At 43.1% G+C, this 21749-nt stretch overlaps 1 protein-coding gene across 5 annotated transcripts in view; it reads left to right on the top strand.

Annotated features, from left to right (window-relative positions):
• MAP7 (microtubule associated protein 7) overlaps nucleotides 1–21749 on the top strand; it is a 296620-nt gene that overhangs the window by 140708 nt on the left and 134163 nt on the right. For all 5 annotated transcript variants that reach the window (XM_073627341.1, XM_073627342.1, XM_073627340.1 and 2 more), the window contains exon 2: nucleotides 11389–11472. In XM_073627341.1, coding sequence (XP_073483442.1) covers nucleotides 11389–11472 — 84 coding nt within the window. The remainder of the gene's footprint in view (nucleotides 1–11388; nucleotides 11473–21749) is intronic.

The raw sequence follows: 21749 nt of genomic DNA, 5'->3' as shown, positions 1-21749 counted from the left end.
TGTGCCGGATCATGTATGTAGTATATGATCCGACACTTCCGTGTAGGGGGCGCAGCGGCTGTGCTGTGACTAGTCATGGCACTACCCAATCAGCGAGTGCCAGCCACTGATTGTCCGCTGGCACCTCCCGATTGGCGAGGAGGAAGACAGGACAGAGCTCTGTTAATGTAAACATTACAGAGCTCTGTCCTGTCAGCGAGGGATGTGTCTGTTTTTGATTGCTTGCAAAGTAGAGGTGCGATTCTGCTGGGATTGTCGTGTGATAAATTGCGGCAAACTGCGTTGTGGCAAGCTTGACCCCAAAAGAAGCTCATGCACCTTTTTTTTGAGTGTGACTTGTGGTTTGTGTGATTGCAGTTCCATTTATGCCCACGATCGCAAACGCCCAGGTGTGAATGGGGCCTTAGTGTTCAAAATCTGCAGCACAGAAAAATCAAATCTTTTTTCCCTGCTTGACAGGGTTGTGCTGTGCAGAAGAATTGTGCAACTCTATATACGAATACAAAAATCTTTAGGCAAGTAAAACAGCTCCCTTGTATGTATTTCATCTGTAAATTTAGCCGTTTGCCTGGAGGACAACTTTCATTGCAATTTTAATAACCTCTGCTGCCCCGTCCAGAATTTGGCGAGGTTCACACTGATGCAGTGCAAGTTGGTGCAGTTCAGAGGCTAATCCTATGTGTTTTTCATGCAATTTGGGTGCAGCTGCGATTTCTGGTCAAATTGCATAGAAATGGTACTGCAGATATCTGAACGGCCCCCATATAATTCCAGTTATTTCTATTGTCTTGCGATTCCATGCGTTCTGGAAGGCATCTGAAATCGCAGCAGTGTTTACCAGAGCTTATTTATTTTTTCCTCTCAACATCTGTAGGAGTAGATATTTGTCAAGCATGTCTTTTTCTGAATATCTGCATTCTGTTTAATGGAAGTTGTTGTCCCCCTCTGAAACCAAAACCACCTGAAAAACTGACAGGTGGACGTGATCAAATCGCCCAAAGGGGTCTTCGGCCCTTTTCACATGGGGCAGTCTTCGTTCCAATCAGCAGGGGATCTGTGAGTTGCCCCTCTGCTGATCGGAGCTGAGTGGGATGGATGACAGGTTCTTAGGTCGCTTTCACGCAGCTGGTTTTGATCAGTTCCAAGCATCCCTATTGACAGGCAGGTGTAAACAAACTTGTGCCCATTTACACCCGCTTACCTCTGGGTCTAATTGGGTCAGCTAAAAAAGCCATTGAGGGCTGCATCCTCATCCCTGGATCGGAGGTAGCCAGGTCTAATTGGACAGCGGAGTGGACTGACCATAGATCAGAGAGGGGGTCTCTCCGAGTCCACTCTGCAGATATTTGTATGCTCATAGTGGAACTGGTTAGTCAACTTTGTGAAATAAATATATTGGAGCAAGACGTAAAGCCTATAATAATATGCCATGTCACTGATTAGTGCAGAGCCCGGAAATGGATTATACCAATAACCTGGATAGTTAAAGGAAGATCTGATATGCAGAGTATATACAGTACAGAGTAAATGTGCTGTCTGAAGCCAGTTCTGTCACATGAACATACTCTGATTGGCTACATGATTAATGACCACATTTCTGTAATGAATGCAGACATGCACTGCCCTCTAGTGTGAGAAAACAACCCTAGTGGATCTTTTCTTTCTTTTCTTTTTGATCTTAGACAGTGTTATTTTTTTTCTATTTTAGTTGAGCCTGCATTTACTTACAGAAAATAACTCAAGAGGATCCCTTAAATCCAAATTAAAATAGTTTTCTTTCTTTCATTCGCCTCATGATCTTTTATTTTTCTCTTTTTCTTTCTCTCTCTCTTGCCTCTCCTTTCTTTTCATTTACATCCTTTCCTCTCCTCACCACTTTTTATTTTCATTTTCTTTCATCTCCTCTTTTCTCTCCTCTCCTCTTTTCTCTCCTCTCCTCTTTTCTCTCCTCTCCTCTTTTCTCTCCTCTCCTCTTTTCTCTCCTCTCCTCTTTTCTCTCCTCTTTTCTCTCCTCTCCTCTTTTCTCTCCTCTCCCCTTTTCTCTCCTCTCCTCTCTCCTCTCCTCTTTTCTCTCCTCTTCTCTTTTCTCTCCTCTTCTCTCTCCTCTCCTCCTTTTCTCTCCTCTCCTCTTTTCTCTCCTCTCTCTTTTCTCTCCTCTCCTCTTTTCTCTCCTCTCCTCTTTTCTCTCCTCTCCTCTTTTCTCTCCTCTCCTCTTTTCTCTCCTCTTTTCTCTCCTCTCCTCTCCCCTTTTCTCTCCTCTCCTCTCTCCTCTCCTCTTCTCTCTCCTCTCCTCTTCTCTCTCCTCTCCTCTCCTCTCCTCTCCTCTCCTCTTTTCTCTCCTCTTCTCTTTTCTCTCCTCTTTTCTCTCCTCTCCTCTTTTCTCTCCTCTCCTCTTTTCTCTCCTCTCCTCTTTTCTCTCCTCTCCTCTTTTCTCTCCTCTCCTCTTTTCTCTCCTCTCCTCTTTTCTCTCCTCTTCTCTTTTCTCTCCTCTCCTCTTTTCTCTTCTCTCTCCTCTCCTCTTCTCTCTCCTCTCTCCTCTCCTCTTCTCTCTCCTCTCCTCTTTTCTCCTCTCCCTTTTTTTCCTCTCCTCCTCGGGCAAGGTTGTTTTGTTGTTGTTTTCACTGAACCAGCAATTGGTACATGTCAGTTATTTTAGTGTTCTGTAATGTTTTGGTTTTGGACTCTATTCACACAGATTGATTAGCTGTTTACAGGTGTTGCATGCATCTCTGTGTCTGGGTCCCATTGTTGTCTTTTGGGACACATATGGCTGTATGTGGGTAATGGGTCCTTGAACTCGCCTTGTGTGCATTTGGGGACCCCCACCCACATGTCATATTGGGACCCGGCGGGCGTGTCTGTGCAGACGTGTCCCAGTAGACAACAATGGGATGCTATCACAGGGATGCATACAACACCTGGGCATCCTGGTGCTGGTAAGACGGCCCTGCATAGGGCACACAGCTAATCACCCCGTTTGAACAGTTTGCATTATAGGAGGAATCCTTTCTATTCAGTTACATTGATACGAGTAGTTTCTAACTGCATAGTATCTCTAGGCTACTGATAAACATTTTCTGCTAGTAAATTGTTACCTAGTCTTTCTTCAGGACACCTCTCTTATAATAGCTAAATGTGCTCTTTACCACTACTTTGTTTTTATTGTTGCAATAGTTAGTTGGAATGTCAGAACCTTTGTTCTAGGATTATTTTACCAAAGTCAGAAGAATATTTAAACCAAGATGATTAAAATCCATGTAGTTTTGACTATTGTGAGACTGGCTGTACACGGATCTTGTCAGTCTACATCCAAGACGTATAGATACTCCACAACCCAAATTTGGGATAAATATTTTGTACAGCCACTCAGATATTTGGTTGCATAGTTGAATTACAGTCACAAACTAAAGTGTAAATCCAGCCATTTAATTTTACATTACACCGAGTGGAGAAAAGTTTTACACTGAAGGCAGCAGGTTCATAGGCTGTTGCTGCTGTCAGTCATATTGTTGGAAGATGGGTGGAGGAGGGAGCAGGGACATTGCCAACACCAATGAGGAGCATTCTCACACAGGTGTCTCCGTAGCAGCCACTAGCTAAGGAGATACCCACAAGCTGGAGGGGGGGGGGGGGGGGTGTATTGGCTAGATGGGAACTGCCTAGAAGACAAAAAAAAAAATCACTTTTAAAGAAGATGATGTATAATTTAAATGTCAGGAGGACCACCTCCTAACAAAAAAAAAATATGCTACCAAAATTAGTGTGTGCTGTAAATTGCCTCCAGTTTTGCTCCTGTTTCATCCTGCTGGAGGATGCCTTTTTGCTCAAACCCAGAGCCCCTGAGCAGCAGTAAATCTTTAGGCTGTCAACAGATCAGCTTCTATCTGATTTATGGCACAGTGCCAAAAATGGAGAGCAAACTGAGCATGTGCAGGGCAGGGTTGGACAGTGTATTACTGGATTTTAAAAAGGTTTGATATGTTGGGTATCTAATTATTTGGTGAAACCTCAGCTTTTATATTTTACCAAAAAATTGGGTAATTTTTTGCATTTTTGTCCCCCATAAAATCAACTTTTAATGTGTGTGTGTGTGTGTTTTTTTTTTACTGAAATTTTGTGTTTCCTAGGTAATGTTGTGTGACCTAAAAAAAAATATTTTATTCTCTAGGGTATCTGCTTTCAGAAAATATATAATGTTTGGGGGTTTTATGTAATCTTCAGGCCTAAAATGATTTTTTAAAACATGCAAAAAATGCAAATCTGGCCTTGGCTGTGAAAGGGTTAAAGGACAAGTTCCCCTTTGGGAACACGATACATGTTCCACCCATAAGATTTGTTATCTACTAATAATAGGTCTCCAAAATATAACAGCCCCCCTATACCTTGTTCCCCACCACTGCGCCTCGGAGTAAACACCAACTTTGATTGATGACAAATGTTAATGCAAATGTCTAACTACAGCTGCCACGTTGTAAAAAATCTATTATACCATATAATTTTTATCTATTATGTGTTTAGTACATGTGAATCACACGTGAAAAATAAAAAAGTGGCACTTCCTAAAAATAGATTTCACCCTTACAGTGACTAATTACTCTACTAGTGAACACCCATTAAAGTGTACATCATCATACAAAAATTACATATATAAAAATATGGTGAACACCAAGTGAACAAAATTACAAGTTGTAACACAGTGCCAATACTGCAAACAAATACATAAAAAATATATAAAGGATGAAGATGTAAAGTTATTGTATATACTTTGGCGTATATATAATAAAATAAAATTGTGACCCAATGACAGGGGAAAAAAGTTCATTTAAAATTCGTGCAAGCGCCACTTTTTTATTTTTCACGTGTGATTCACATGTACTAAACACGTAATAAATAAAAACTATATGGTACATAAGATTTGTTAGTTTAAAAAAAACTGGCTCCTAACTTTTTTTTAGCTGGCTCCTAGATTGAAAGCAAATTTGTCAAGAACTGCTCTACCTATGACATATTCTTTTTCTGTTTTCCAGGATTCTTTTTTTTATTATTATTTATAGCGGCGCTAACCCCATCAATTTAATGGTTTAAAAAAAATAGCTGTATTCCCGGCATGAAGGGAATGCTGACTGTTTTATTTGCTTAAGGCCCGGTTCACACTGATGCGTTGTGAATTTAGCGCGATTTTGACCCGATTGCGTTGCGAATCCTCTTTGCGAATTCATTACGTCTTTGTTGCGGATTTACTGCGATTCTACTGGAATGGGTTGTCATTTTGGGAGGTGACTGCGATTCCTGTCTTGCCAATGGAACCGAAACTTCCTGTTCTCTTCCTGGTTTTTGTGCAGTGTGTGAAGAGTGTGGAGGAGGAGCTGGAGGTGACAAATTCGCACATATGTGAACCATCAATGCGATTCAAGAACGATTTACATTAATGTCTATGGAGACTAAATTCGCAACGCAGTAAACTCGCACAAGACCCTTTTTTTTATCACATCGCATTCGTAGAGGAATGGCAACGCATGTATGTGAGCGACCGTCATTGAAAACAATGACTTTAGGGATGACATGCCAATTTAAAGTGTTTTTGACGCATCGCATTCATTATGAACTCACATCAGTGTGAACCGGGCCTAACTGATGTCATAATTGATCACTTGTGCTGTTCAATTTTGTCACACACATAAACCTGCTCAATGACATGTTTAAATTTTGTGTTTAACACATTTTGGTTGGGATTAATAAGGCCATGTTTTTTATTCAATTTATGCAACCAGAGTATAAATGTTGGTACTAGAATGTTGACTTACATAGTATGGTGTGTGATTCTTGACCTATTCTTTACCTGTTCTGTATCTAAAACCTAAACCAGACCCTCTGATATTACTACCATATCATCATTATTGAGCGTACTAATGTAGAATGTAAGGTAAATGTCTTACAGCTGAACGCCAGGCATACAGCTAAGTACACATTTAAAGTATATACAATGGATATAAAAAGTCTACACACCCCTGTTAAAATGTCTGGTTTATGTGATGTAAAAAATGAGACAAAGATAAATAATTTCAGAACTTGTTCCACCTTTAATGTGACCTATAAACTGTGCAACTCAATTAAAAAATAAAGTGAAATCTTTAAGGAAGGGGGGCGTAAAAATAAAAAAATAAAATAATGTGGTTGCACAAGTGTGCACACCCTCTTATAACTGGGGATGTAGCTGTGTTCAGAATTAAACAATCACATTCAAACTCATGTTAAATAGGAGTCAGTACACACCTACCATCATTTAAAGTACCTCCGATTAACACCAAATAAAGTTCAGCTGTTCTAGTAGGTCTTTCCTGACATTTTCTTAGTCATATCCTACAACAAAAGCCATAGAGCTTCCAAAGCATCAGAGGGATCTCATTGTTAAAAGGTATCAGTCAGGAGAAGGGTACCAAAGATTTTCCAAGGCATTAGATATACTATGGAACACAATGAAGACAGTCATCATCAAGTGGAGAAAATATGGCACAACAGTGACATTACCAAGAACTGGGCGTCCCCCCAAAATTTGATGAAAAGAAGAGAAGAAAATTGGTCGGGCAGGCTGCAAGAGGCCTACAGCAACATTAAAGGAGCCGCAGGAATATATGACAAGTACTGGCTGTGTGGTACATGTGACAACAATCTCCCGTATTCTTCATGTGTCTGGGCTATGGGGCAGAGTGGCAAGATGGAAGCCTTTTCTTATGAAGAAAAACATCCAAGCCTGGCTAAATTTTACAAAAAGACATCTGAAGTCTCCCAAAAGCATGTGGGAAAATGTGTTCTGGTCTGATGAAACCAAGGTTGAACTTTTTGGCCATAATTCCAAAAGATATGTTTGGTGCAAAAACAACATTGTACATCACCAAAATAACACCATACCCACTGTGAAGCATGGTGGTGGCAGCATCATGCTTTGGGGCTGTTTTTCTTCAGCTGGGACAGGGGCCTTAGTCAAGGTAGAGGAAATTATGAAAAGTTCCAAATATCAGTCAATAATGGCACAAAACCTTCAGGCTTCTGTTAGAAAGCTGAACATGAAGAGGAACTTCATCCACCAACATGACAACGACCAAAAGCATACATCCAAATCAACAAAGGAATGGCTTCACCAGAAGATGATTCAAGTTTTGGAGTGGCCCAGCTAGAGCCTGAATCCGATTTTGAAAATCTGTGGGGTGATCTGAAGAGGGCTGTACACAGGAGATGCCCTCAGAATCTGACAGTTTTGGAGTGTTTTTGTAAAGAAGCGTGGGCAAATATTGCCAGGTCAAGATGTGTCAAGATGCTGATAGACTCGTACTCAAAAAGACTGAGTGCTTTAATAAAATCAAAAGGTTCTTCAACAAAGTATTAGTTTAAGGGTCTGCACACTTATGCAACCATATTATTTTATTATTTTATTTTTACTTCCCTCCACCTAAAAGATCTCAGTTTGTTGTTCAACTGAGTTGTACAGTTTATTGGTCACATTAAAGGTGGAATTACTGAAATGATTTACTTTTGTCTTGTGTTTTTTAAATCACAGAAACCTGACATTTTAACAGGGGTGTGTAGACTTTTTATACCCACTGTAGATGGGAGCTGACTTACCAGTCACTTTGTTTTTCTGCTCATCTAGTCCTGAGATTTATGTAGCCCAATCACACAGCATAGTCAGGCTGCTGACCTATTTTTACTGCCATTTAGCAACAATACCAAGTCACCTCCCTGCCTCCAGCCTGTGATTAGTCTGTAAAAGAGCAGACTCAAACTGGTGGAGTAATTTCCTCCTACTGTCAGCTTGTTCCTTATTGGCAACTGTAAATGTAAAATTGTTCCAAGGGTTGCCCCTCCCTGTCTGCTGTAAAGTGGGGTAAGGCTCCATTTACGTTAGCGCGTCTCCTAAGTTGCGCGATTTTAATCCAACTTTTACACATAATGGATCTAAGTCGCACCAAAGTAGTGAAAACACCTTTTAAAATTTGTTTAACTTGCTGTTTACAAGTTGAAATCTGTTTTTTTTGCTAGAAAATTACTTAGAACCCCCAAACATATTTTTTTAGCAGACACCCTAGAGAATAAAATGCAGATTGCAATATTTTGTCACACCGTATTTGCACAGCGGTCTTACAAACGCAATTTCTTTGAAAAAAATACACTTTTTTTAATAAAAAAAATAAGAAAACTGTAAAGTTAGCCCATTTTTTTCTATGATGTGAAAGATAATGTTACACTGAGTAAATTGATACCTAACATGTCATGGTTCAAAATTGCGCCTGCTCCTGGAATGGCGACAAACTTTGGCACTTAAAAATCTCCATAGACGACGTTTAAAAACTTCTACAGGTTACCAGTTTTGAGTTACAGAGGAGGTCTTGCTCTGTAGAATTATTGCTCTTGCTCTAATGATCGCGGCGATACCTCACATATGTGGTTTGAACACCATTTACATATGTGGGCGCGACTTGTGTATGCTTTTGCGTGCGAGCTCGGAGGGACGGGACGCTATGCTTTACTTTTTTTTCCCTTATTTATTTTACTTTTTATTTTTACACTGTTCGTTTTAAAAAAAAAATTTGGATGACTTTTATTCCTATTACAAGGAATGTAAACATCCCTTGTAGTAGAAAAAAGCATGAAAGGGCCTCTTGTAATGTGAGATCTGGGGTCAAAATGATCTCACATTTACACTTAAAAGCAATAAAAAAAAAGTTTTTTTTTTCAATAAAAATAATTTGTCCCTTTAGGGCCGGAGGGCAGAAGTGAAGTTTGACGTTTCTCCGGTCCTCCAAGGGCATCCAGTCGAGTTGGGCATGCCCTCACTCGACTTCCTGCCCATCCATTCCGGGGATTGGTTCATTTCCACTGCTTCCAACGGCTCTGGTAAGCGGAGGAGACGCCTGGGAGGTGGTGGGAGGGGGGTGGCCCTTCTCTCGCCACCCATACAAGTGATCTTGCGGTGGAGATGCCGCTGAGACCATTTTTATGTGAAAGAGGATCGCCCGCCTTGGATAAAAATAGATAGCTGCCATAACCCCGGTATTTAACATCAAAGAAGTGACATATATCCGCGGTGGGCTGTCCGGAAGTAGTTAAAGGAGGCTAAAATCATGACCACTTTTATCATTTCTTAGTGTATTACATTACTACTTCTGTAGCGCCATCAATTTATGCAACATTTTACATATATATTGTACTTTCACATCAGTCCCTGCCATCAAGAAGCTTACAATCTAAGGTCCTTAAAGCGGAACTTCAGTAATTTTTTCAACTTTCCATCTAAATCTTCTGCCCTTGTTGTTTTAACTTTGGATCGTAAAACATTTTTTTCTTGTCTGGTAAAAAGCCTTGGCTTATGACATCATGCACAGCTGTCTCTCTAACTCTCATGAGCATTTGCCAGGAAGGGAGGGGGGATGAGTCATAAGAGGGCCAATGAGACTTGCAGCGCTGCAGAGCTGGAGGTGTGCCTCTGTGTGTCTGTGTAAATCCAGGAAGTGAACAGGCAGCAGCTTCAGCTGCCCACAGTTAAAATGGTTGCAGGCAGACTTAGTGGAGGGAGATTTCTGCTGCATATTTGGCAAGTACAGAATCACAGTATATATAAAATAATATGCAAAGTGGTTGAAGGGAAGCTTCAGAATGGCAAAGATGTTTTTATTACAAATTATGTGAGCAGATTGCAGTTCCTCTTTAACTCACATTCATACATACATGAACTAGGGCCAATTTAAACATGAACCAGTTATGTCTTTGGAGTGTGGAAGGGAACCGCACATGGAGAATATGCAAATTCCAGGTAGGTAGTGTCGTGGGATTCGAACCGATGACCCTAGTGCTGCTAGTTCAGCTTTAAGTCAAGGGGAAGAGGGCCATGCATTCAGCAGTAGTTTCTATGACTTTTAAAAATAAATAAATGAGCGTGCTTTGCATGTTATTGTTTTAAAGGTTAACTAAGATGCAAAACAGTATTTGAATGTGTATAGTCTAAGAGTTTGCCATTGTGTTATATTTTAATAAAGGACTTTACCCTCTCAGCACAGCATTGACTCGATCCCAGTGCTTTTCTAGTTTTTTAAACAGGATTGTGTGACATGTTCTGTTTCTTTACCTATATATGTATGAGAATGCAGATTGATGTACATCACCATCAGTGTGTGCTGATGTTTCTGTGTATACATTGTAGAGCTGTACGGTTAATCGGTAAAAAAATCAGGATCTCGCTTTAACCCCCCTCATGATCTTAATCCGGCATTTCCACGATTCATGTAACAGTGCAGAGCCGTTCTCTGCTCACAGCTGTCAAAAAAAAAAAAGCAGCCAAAGTTTATCACAACATTGCTCAGCCCTGAGATAAAAAGAAACAATGTATCATTTGGTTCTTTTAGATCAAAGGGATGGTCTGAAAAATGAAGTCAGTTTAACCACTTGCTGGCCTTCATATGACATTCTGGTCTTTCAGTGGTGATATCTGTATGATGCCTGCAGCTACAGGCATCATTCAGATATAGTTTTTTTATAGTTGATTCCCTTCACCCTAAGAACAATCATAGCGGCTGTTCAGCTGCTTGATTGTTCTTACAGGTGGAGGGAGGCCGCTGCATTCCGGCGCTTCTCCCGGGTCGCCTGTACGATCGGCGACCCAGAGAAAGAATCCGCCTCCGGCAGAAGTTGGCCATAGAGCTTTCCGAGGGACAGATGGTCCCCGGCAATCTCTATGACTCTCGGAGGCCCGGCCCCGACGTTATGACGTCACGTCCTGGCTGGCGTAAGTAAACAATGCCAGGGACACGGCAGGAAAGCATCAGATCATTCATTTTTTTTCAATCTGATGCTTTCCAGGCTGGAGGAGAGATGCGGGGTCTTATAGACCCCCACATCTCTCCAGAAAGAGGACCGATCTCGCACCATTCCTATTACAGGGGATGTTTCAAATGAGGGCTCTGGCTGGGCCACTCTAGGACATTCACAGTGAAGGGGGTCTGAATACTTTATGAATGCACTGTGGTTTGCAATGGTATACCTACGGTACCTGTAGGTAGCCATATTTCCTTGTTACATACTCCGGCTCAGTTCCATAGGTTGCATTGGTACAGCAGCTTTACTGAGAAATCATGTCTATGAGTCAGCTGACCCATTGCAAACAGTGCGGTTTCTGTGGCTGATTTTTAAGCAGGAAAGGTGAGCAATTGTGGTGAAGTACAGAGCTCCTTCTGGTGGCTACTCTATAAATGTCTGTGATGAACAAGAAAAAAAACTTCTTTCCCACTGTGTATTTCTTCTGTTGATCAATAAGAGTTTGTGTACTTTTGATGTTAACGGTTGCTTACTGTACATTTAATGTCTTTTTCACACTTTTATGTCCTCTGTGCTTTTCAGATTCCGACAGTTCTCATGGTAAAAGCCAAGAGAAGAAGGCGGGGTTGAGTCATCCTAGAAAAGACCATGCTTTATCAAAATCTGGTAAATTGATGTTTTTGTTTGTTTTTTCTCCCAGTGGAAGAGAAAAGTATGATAATAAATCAGATAGCAGAGAGGATGCACAGACATAAGTGGATGGAAACCCTCACGTATACCCAGTGAAGTGAACAGCCTCAGATGATACACAGATGAAACAAATCTCCCAGTGGTGGCTGGTGCTCAAAATTTTTTTTTTGGGGGGGGGGGCGCAAACAAACTTAAAATTCAGAAAAATACTTAAAAAAAACAATTGCAGCCTCACTGTGCCTATCAAATGCAGCCACTTTGCCCATCAAATGCAGCCACTTTGCCCATCAAATGCAGCCACTTTGCCCATCAAATGCAGCCACTGTGCCATCAAATTCAGCCACTGTGCCATCAAATTCAGCCACTGTGCCATTAATTGCAGCCACTGTGCCATTAATTGCAGCCACTGTGCCCATCAATTGCAGCCACTGTGCCCATCAAATGCAGCCACTGTGCCCATCAAATGCAGCCACTGTGCCCATCAAATGCAGCCACTGTGCCCATCATATGCAGCCACTGTGCCCATCAATTACAGCCAGCCACTGAGCCCATCATATGTAGCCACTGTGCCATCAATTACAGCCACTGTGGCCATCATATACAGTGGGGCAAAAAAGTATTTAGTCAGCCACCAATTGTGCAAGTTCTCCCACTTAAAAAGATGAGAGGGGCCTGTAATTGTCATCATAGGTATACCTCAACTATGAGAGACAAAATGTGGGAACAAATCCAGACAATCACATTGTCTGATTTTTGAAAGAATGTATTTGCAAATTATGGTGGAAAATAAGTATTTGGTCAATATCAAAAGTTCATCTCAATACTTTGTTATATATCCTTTGTTGGCAATGACAGAGGTCAAACGTTTTCTGTAAGTCTTCACAAGGTTGTCAAACACTGTTGCTGGTATGTTGGCCCATTCCTCCATGCAGATCTCCTCTACAGCAGTGATGTTTTGGGGCTGTCGCTGGGCAACACGGACTTGCAACTCCCTTCAAAGGTTTTCTATGGTGTTAAGATCTGGAGACTGGCTAGGCCACTCAAGGACCTTGAAATGCTTCTTACGAAGCCACTCCTTCGTTGCCCGGGCGGTGTGTTTGGGATCATTGTCATGCTGAAAGACCCAGCCACGTTTCATCTTCAATGCCCTTGCTGATGGGAGGGAAAATCTCACGATACATGGCCCCATTCATTCTTTCATGTACACGGATCAGTCATCCTGTTCCCTTTGCAGAGAAACAGCCCCAAAGCATGATGTTGCCACCCCCATGCTTCACAGTAGGTATGGTGTTCTTTGGTTGCAACTCAGCATTCTCTCTCCTCCAAACATGATGAGTTGTGTTTCTACCACACAGTTCTACTTTGGTTTCATCTGACCATATGACATTCTCCCAATACACTTCTGGTCACATGAATAGGAATGGCGGCAGAGGTGTTGGGGGGGCGGCGCCCATGCGCCACAATGCACGGGCCACCACTGAAATCTCCCTAAATAAGTTTTACATGTATATCTGCTGTCTTCAGCTTTCTATATTCTTTAGAAAGTGAACATCCTGTTAGAATTTTTACTTCCTCTTTCAGCAGTGGGAGGGGAGTCTTGGCATATACAGTGTGACAACTGATTGGAGGAAAGACACACACCCCCCCCCCTCCACATAGGCAGAGGAAGAAAGAAAAATGCTGTGCTGTGAATAGACCAGCTCTCTGCTAATCTCCCACCCTGACACAAATTTCCAGAGGAACGAAGCAGCAGAAAGACACGGGACTTAGGGCTTTGAGAGAGATAAGTAAACTCTATAGATATATGTGCCCAGGTCCGATTTTATTAATCTGTGTTTATATCCACTTCAAGCCTAGTACACACAGGCTGAATGTCGGACAGCCCGTATGTACGGCAGCTGGTCTGACAGAAGCAGGTTCATGACCGAAAAAGGTCTGCTGATCAGCTCTCAGCCAATGATAGTACAGCGTCTCCGACCTGAGCTTTTTCAGTTTTTTTTTTCCGGGTTGAATGAAGAAAAACTAGTAGTGTGTATGAGGCTTTAGTGTAATGAGAGATGCCTTTATTATAACAATGAGCCCTGCTGCCAGCCACAGAGAGGGAGCTTATGTTGTTGGACTATAAGGCTATACTGAAAGTGCTATTTCCCTGCTACCCTTGAAATTACAACATTCGTTTTTATTACAATTATTATGTCTCCATTAATATACAAGGTCTGTGCACCCTCTCTGCTCTTTTTGTCAACTTAACCAAAACCTATTTAGTCTTACATACAGTTGGGATGCTTTACAATGTCACTGAGATTTTTTTTTTTGTATTGCTACCTGTATCCTTTTTAGGGAAATTGTTTTTCTTACTTCCTTTGTGGTCACTTTGATATACAGTACAGTGCATCTGGAAAGTATTCACAGCGTTTCACTTTTTCCACATTTTGTTATGTTACAGCCTTATTCCAAAATGGATTAAATTCATTATTTTCCTCAAAATTTTACAAACAATACCCCATAATGACAATGAAAGAAGTTTGTTTGAAATCTTTCCAGTTTATTAAAAATAAAAAATGAAAAAAATCAAATGTATATAAGTATTCACAGCCTTTAATACAAAAAATAGTGCAGCGCTAGATTATAAATCAATATTAAATGTCCGTGAATGAACCATAAGTATCATCGGTGGTGCAGAGTGCTTCATGCAAATCCAAAGTGCTCTTAAATCCGTGCTCCCCCTCTTGTCAGTCAAACCGCTCACCTTGTTAAAATGACCCCTGAACTAACAGGAAGGTCTAATAAGCATTCACCACTCGAATGGTGGTCAGGGTGATGTCTTGGCTGAAAGGCAGGAACCTCTTCCTTAGTAGGGATCACCACTTATCTTTTCGGTATGCATGGAATGAACAAAGAAAATACATAGTGCTCTCTGTATAATTTTTAAAAACGATTCCTTTATTAAAAGACAGGTACTCACAAAATTAGCACTATGGCCAGTGCTAGGCTTGAAAGCGCATGGTAATTACAGATGACAGTCTAAGATGGCTGCAGGGGCGTCTAAACCAGGATGTAACCAATCCGCACGCGTATCGTCCGGAGGACTTCCTCAGCGGTCTGTGGATCCTTAGGTATAGTCAGTATTAAATAGCCTAGCACTGGCCATAGTGCTAATTTTGTGAGTACCTGTCTTTTAATAAAGGAATCGTTTTTAAAAATTATACAGAGAGCACTATGTATTTTCTTTGTTCATTCCATGCATACCGAAAAGATAAGTGGTGATCCCTACTAAGGAAGAGGTTCCTGCCTTTCAGCCAAGACATCACCCTGACCACCATTCGAGTGGTGAATGCTTATTAGACCTTCCTGTTAGTTCAGGGGTCATTTTAACAAGGTGAGCGGTTTGACTGACAAGAGGGGGAGCACGGATTTAAGAGCACTTTGGATTTGCATGAAGCACTCTGCACCACCGATGATACTTATGGTTCATTCACGGACATTTAATATTGATTTATAATCTAGCGCTGCACTATTTTTTGTATTATACCACGTGAAAGGATTTATATATTTGCCTTTAGTGTTCAGCAGCTTTGTTTTATTTGAGGGTTTTTGCGCTGACTGTTTGTCTCTTTGTATATTCACAGCCTTTGCCATAATGAAAATGGCGTTATAACTGGATGAAAACATCCAAGCTAGAGCAGATATGGCTAAACGAAATAGCGGCGGCCATATTAACCACTAACTGACCAGCTCACACAGATATACTGCGGCAGGTCTCCTCTTCTGCGCGAATCGACGCACCTGCACCTCGTTCCGTGCAAGGAGGATAGCGGGAGCGTGCCTGCATGTCCCTCGGACTCGATGTCAGCCGGCGACCCGCAATCGTGGTGAGGAGATATGGAATGGGGAACTGTAAACAAGGCGATTCTCTATTCTGCCTAGTGACATGACAGAGATCTACTGTTCCCAGTGATCGGGAACAGTGATCTCTGTCATGTCCCAGTAAGCCCATCCCCCCTACAGTTAGAACACTCTGAGGGAACACACTTAACCCCTTGATCGCCCCCTAGTGTTAACCCCTTCCCTGCCAGTGTCATTAGTGCATTTTTATAGCACTGATCAATGTAATAATGTCACTGGTCCCCAAAAAGTGTCATTTGGGGTCAGATTTGTCTACCGCAATGTCGCAGTCCCGCTAACAAATTGCAGATTGCCGCCATTACCAGTAACAGTAATTAAAAAAAATTCAAGTCCCTAAATCTATCGCGTAGTTTGTAGATGCGATAACTTTTGCGCAAACCAATCAATATACGCCTATTGCGTTTTTTTTGCCAAAAATATGTAGAATATATATCGACCTAAACTGATGGCTACATTTCTTTTTTTTTTAAGAGAAAATTTTATTAGACAAATCAGCATTACAATACAAAATAAAATAGTACATTCAGCGAAATAAGAATAAAGACAGGAAAATCTACCGACATCCGGTAGTCATAATTTATCAAATATTCCAGCAGTGCAGGTGTCATAAGTATCACCTATCAGTACACATTAGTGCACTATAGCATTAGAAAAACCTTGCAAACCTTATGTAATTATCCGATATTTGAGTGGGCCGGGGTGAAGGGAAGGGGGAAAAAAGGGGGGGGGAAAGGTATGAGATACAGAATATCCGCTTGTGTGATTCAAGTCATGGTTAGGGGGAAGGGGGTTCGGGGTCATCAGAGGCATCTATCCAAGAGGACCAGATTTTATCAAATTTCCCTGGGCATTGTCTACTTTCATATGTCAATCTTTTTTTTTTTAAATTCCTTTATTTTCACACTGAGTAGGTACAACCAGTTACATATTCATTTATAAAACAATGTCAGAATCAAGCGTATGAAATACAGAAATAAGTTTACAACCCGAGATATCAGAAACAACAGGGTCAATATATCTGATTACTTAAATTAGCACCATAATCACAGTTTGTGGGAATTGTACCCCAACATAACACTACTGCCTAAGTATGGGACCTTGGAGGTGCTCTGGGATCTTAGTTGCTTGATTAAATCCTGACTTCCTTGAATGTTAGATTGCATCACTCAGTGATAAATGATGTTTTCCCGTAAGGATGGTAAAGGTGGGGATCTAAAAAGCTATGAAGCCCAGACATGGGACCAATGAGAAGGTAGTTGATTTTAAGATTTTCTTTGTATCTGGCCCTAGAGAAACCCATGCATGGGGATGCGTTATACAGAGACTAGTATCCCCGAGGGTAGGAGAGAAGTATAACCAGGATAGGAGGGGAAGGGATGGCAAGGAAGGGAGAGGGAACAGAAAGGGGAGTAGAAGCTGGGAGGTTAAGATATTAGAGAAAAAGAGAAGAAGTACAGGAAGTATGGCATATGTCAATCTATATACAGGGAGTACCGAAGTCACTGACCTCCAAGAGGCCAGAGTAGGAGGCTCCCCTAGTTTCCATCTCAGTAAAATTTCACGTCTAGCATAATATAATGAGAAGGTAAGACACAATTTACAATACTTGTCTCCCTCAACATCTTACAGATGGTTGAGTAGTAGTATTTGAGGATCAACCGGTATGTTTAAACCTGTAACATTACTAAGTGTAGAGGCCACTGCCATCCAGAAAGGTCGGATTTTGGGACAGGACCAGACCATGTGCCAGAAGGTACCCACCACCTGCTTGCATCTCTGACAGTTGGGGTCCCTTTGATGGTAAATGCGCGCCAGTCTCTGGGGGGTGAAGTACGCCCTGTGTAGGAACTTAAATTGTATGAACCTATCTTTTGCAGCAATCATGGAAGGAATGTACGAAGTTAAACACTCCTTCCACTCGTCTTCGTCAAGAGATGGAATATCCATCCTCCATTTTTCCCAGGTTTTGGTTAGTTTGGTGTCATACTCTACTGTGAGATAAAAATATAATGTCGAGAGAGGCTTTCCCATCACACTGGAGATCAAGACACGCTCAATGGAGTCCGACTTCAAAGTGAGGGGGCAGGAAACTGGGCCTCAAAGGCGTGCTTCAACTGCCAATACCTGAACTGAAAAGAGGACGGAAGTGCATATGTGCGCCTCAGGACCTGAAAAGTCATTATCCTACCATCTTGAACTGTGTGCTTTAAGGTAATGATTCCTTTTTTTGCCCAGAGAGAAGGGTCCGGAATACTATAGAGGTGAGAGAGCATAGGGTTACCCCATAGGGGCATGTGTGGAGAAATGTGATTGGGTTTCCCGTAAATCTTCCTAGCCTCCTGCCAGACCCTCACCGTGGTTCGCATCGGAATTGTCATAGACGAACTAGCCCTAAGTCCACGAAATGGCAGGTTGCTCAGGGCTGCAAAGGATCCCATAATGGCTGCTTCTAGAGTGACCGCTGGATTCTGTGCGGGCTGGGAAAACCACCAGCGAACCATGACCAGGACGGCCGCCCAATAGTAAAGTTGAAAGTTGGGCAGCGCCAATCCCCCCCCCCTGAAAGTGGGAGATATAATATCTGTTTGGCCACCCTGGGGGGCCTCCCAGCCCAGACAAAGGATATTGGGGTATTACGGAAGAAGTATAAGTATTTGGGAAGATAAATCATTTTTAGCAGATTAACTCTGCCGACAGTGGTCAATGGGAGGGAACGCCATGCAACACACCTAGCCGCTAGATGTGTCATGAGTGGTCGCAAATTGTTTTCCATATAATCACGCACTTTACAACTAATTTTAATCCCCATGTATTTGAAATCTTCTACCCATTTGAGCTGCGGATGTGGCACTCTAGGGGTCGAGGGATGGAGCGGGAAAAGAACCGATTTGTCCCAATTAATACGAATCCCCGAGTATCGACCGAATCGGTTGATTAGTTCCAGTGCAGTCTGCAAAGATGATGATGCATCCGCTAAATAAAGCAGAGCATCATCCGCATACAGCGACAGCTTTTCCTCAATTGGGCCTACCTGAAGTCCCCTTACACCAGGATCCGCTCTCAGCAATATAGCCAGGGGCTCCATTGCTAGAGCAAATAGGCTCGGAGAGAGGGGACAACCCTGTCTCGTGCCCCGAGTTAATTGAAACTTCCCCGATAGGCCCATAGCTGAAGGCCCATGGTATAACATGCAAAGCCAGTTTGTGAAACCCGGACCAAACCCGAATTGCGAGAGCACTTCCCATAAGTAACCCCACTCGACGAAATCAAAAGCCTTCTCCGCGTCGAGTGAGGCCACTGTTCCCATTGTCGTCTCATCTGCTCTGTCTATGTGAGTAAGAAGGCGTCTGATGTTAATATCAGTGCCTTTTCCGGGTATGAAGCCTGTTTGGTCCCTGTGGACAAGGGCAGTAATGACCAAGTTAAGCCTATTAGCCAAAACCTTCGCTAATAATTTTACATCCACATTTAACAGGGATATGGGGCGATATGAGGAGCATAATGTGGGGTCTTTTCCCGGCTTGGGGATCACGACTATAATCGCTTCACTCATTGTGTCCGGAAGTTTCTCGAGGCGCGTTGATGCAGAGAAAAGACTATGGAGTTTATCAACTAGTTCTGTAGCATACTGTTTATAAAACTCCACTGGGATGCCATCGGGTCCCGGAGTTTTCCCTGCCTGCATTGATTTAAGCTCCTGAATTATCTCCAAAGTTGTAATAGGGGCGTCAAGTTTGTTACGATATGTTTCGGTAAGGGTTGGAATGTCAATGTCAGCTAAATATGCTGTCAAGTTCTCGTTACTGTAATCTGCTATAGAGGTGTAAAGGGATTTGTAAAATTCTACAAAACAGCAATTAATCCCGTCTGGGGTATGAATCAGCTGACCCGTGGGCTCCCTGATATGTGAGATGCTCATCCCTCCTGCCTGTTCTCTGGAGAGCCATGCCAACAACCTCCCCGACCTCTCCCCCTGCTCAAAGATCCGTTGGGACTAACATTTTCTTCTGGGTAAGAGAGGTACGGAGGAGAACAACCTCCTTAGTCATAAGTTGTAAATGTGAATAGTGTAGGGGGTCTCGAGTGCGAACAAAAAGAACCTCAGCGCAAATCGCCTCCCTCTCAGCCTCTGTCAAGTCTGCCCTGCGTTCCCTACGAACTCTGGCAATGATGGTCTGGTAATGTCCCCTCATCGTGGCCTTGAAGGCATCCCACACAACTGTGGGGTCCGCCGAGCCACCATTGACCGCCCAATAGCCAATCAATTCAGTTCTGAATTGAGCGTCCACAGCAGTGTCTGAAATCCAAAATCTAGATAGCCTCCATAACCTGTCAACTGAGCCCAGGGAAAGGTCTAATGACAACAGCAAGGGTGCATGGTCTGAAATTCCCCTAGGCAATATTTGTATGTCTGTGACCCTTGGAAGGACCGGACTCCCAGCAAACACCAGGTCTATGCGGGAGAATGTTCTATGGGAGGCCGAATGGCATGTATATGCCCAGGCCTGGGGGTGTCTCCACCTCCAAACATCTGTCATGCCGTAGGTATCTGCCCATTCAGCCAATCCAGGACAATGATGTCCCGCAGTCATCAGTCTGTCCAGATCCGGGTCAGGGACCAAATTGAACTCACCCAGGATGATAGCGTTGTCAGAGGCAAACTCTGCCATCTTGCTGGTGATTTGATTTAGCACCAACAGGGATGCCGGAGGGGGTAGATATAGGCCCACAATGGTCCACGTCAGAGAGTGGATCTTAGCATGAATGATAACATACCGACCGTCCGGGTCCAGGGCCCAATCCAAGAGCCGGAAAGGAAGCGACTTCAAAACCAGAATACTATCACCCCTGGAAAAACTGGAATGCGTGGAGTGGTAGTGATAGCCCACCCATGGTTTTTTAAGGGCGAGAACCCTACTCCCTATGAGGTGCGTTTCTTGGAGCACACATATGTGTGGGTTATAAGCTTTAATGAATTGGAACACCAGGGAATGCTTGACCGGGGAGTTTAACCCCCTGGTGTTCCATGAAATGATGTTAAGGGTGGACATGGGCTCTAGGGGTGATAAAAATATTAGGATCAGTGTAGATCTCGGCTCCTGAACTGGTGGACCTCCGGACCCCAAACGGATACATCTGGAAACAATGCAATGCTGATAAATCAATTATTTTAGTGCAATTATAGAACAAAAACACAACCAAACTAAAAACATTTATAAGGACCCAATAACTGAGGTAAAATAAACTGGCCCCGTTAGGGGAACTTTAGCCGCCCCCCCCACCCCACCCAACCCCCCAAACTGAGGCGGGTATCCATCCCAAACTGATTCAGCTCGCCGGCTGCAACAGGGGGTCAGTGGAAGAGGCGAGCTTAGCCCTCCGAAACTACTTGGGGGGGGGGAGGCAAGTAGCAGTTCAAGCAGCTTTCCAAGTGTGAGATTACCGCTGGTTAAATATAACAAGCTGTAGGGGACTAAGTGTCAAAAGGAGAAAGGAAAACCGTAGTGTGTCCCCACAGTGAAGTTGATCCAGCAATAGGAGAGCACACATAGTATCAACACTAGTGCTCCAGGAGGGGAACAAACAAGTATAGAGGAACGTCATATCACAACAGTCTCCTGACCATGTCCTTTGTCAGGGGCGCTAACTTAGATGTCACCGACAGGGGTAATTAACTACTGTTATCAAATCCGCACACACCATGGATGTGAACGGGGCACAACAGGTGCAACAAAGGAAGCTCATCCATGGGGTATCCTGCGTGGCAACCCAGACCCGGGCCCAGATTAATTTGAGGAAAATTTGAATTGCGTCATGCAGCACATACCATTTAATTGGTCAGCGGATCTGTGGTATCGAGTCCAGCCAAGTAGATGCCTCTCTAGGAGTGCTGAAGAATCGGGTTGTCTCGCCGTCCTGGACTCTTAGACGGGCAGGGAAGAGTACGCTGTAGCGGGTGTTGCGCGTTGGTCGAAGGATTTTCTGAGCTTCTGGGTCTCCACCGAGTAGTCAGGGAAAATCATCAACTTAGCATTTTGGTATTGGAAGCCCCAACATTTCTAGAGGCGCGGAGGACTTTGTCTCTGTCCCTGAAGTTGGGGAGACGGAGGATAAAGGTGCGGGGGGGGGGGATCCAGGAGGCCCCGGTTTAGGAGGTACACGGTGTGCCCTCTCAACCGTGCAGTGAGGCGACCAACGGGCCTCAGGCAGGAGGTCACGCAATACACCCTCTATGAAGGAGGTAGGGTTGTTTCCTTCTGCTCCCTCGGGTAGGCCGACAATACGGAGGTTATTGCGACGGTTTTCGGCATCTTCGGCTCTGTACTCCAGGGCCTTTACTTTGGTTT

This window comes from Aquarana catesbeiana, linkage group LG04 (assembly GCF_042186555.1).
Source record: "Aquarana catesbeiana isolate 2022-GZ linkage group LG04, ASM4218655v1, whole genome shotgun sequence".
Classification (NCBI taxonomy): Eukaryota; Metazoa; Chordata; class Amphibia; order Anura; family Ranidae; genus Aquarana; species Aquarana catesbeiana.
Note: the sequence above shows the minus strand (reverse complement) of the source record. Positions and strands in the feature narration are given on the sequence as shown.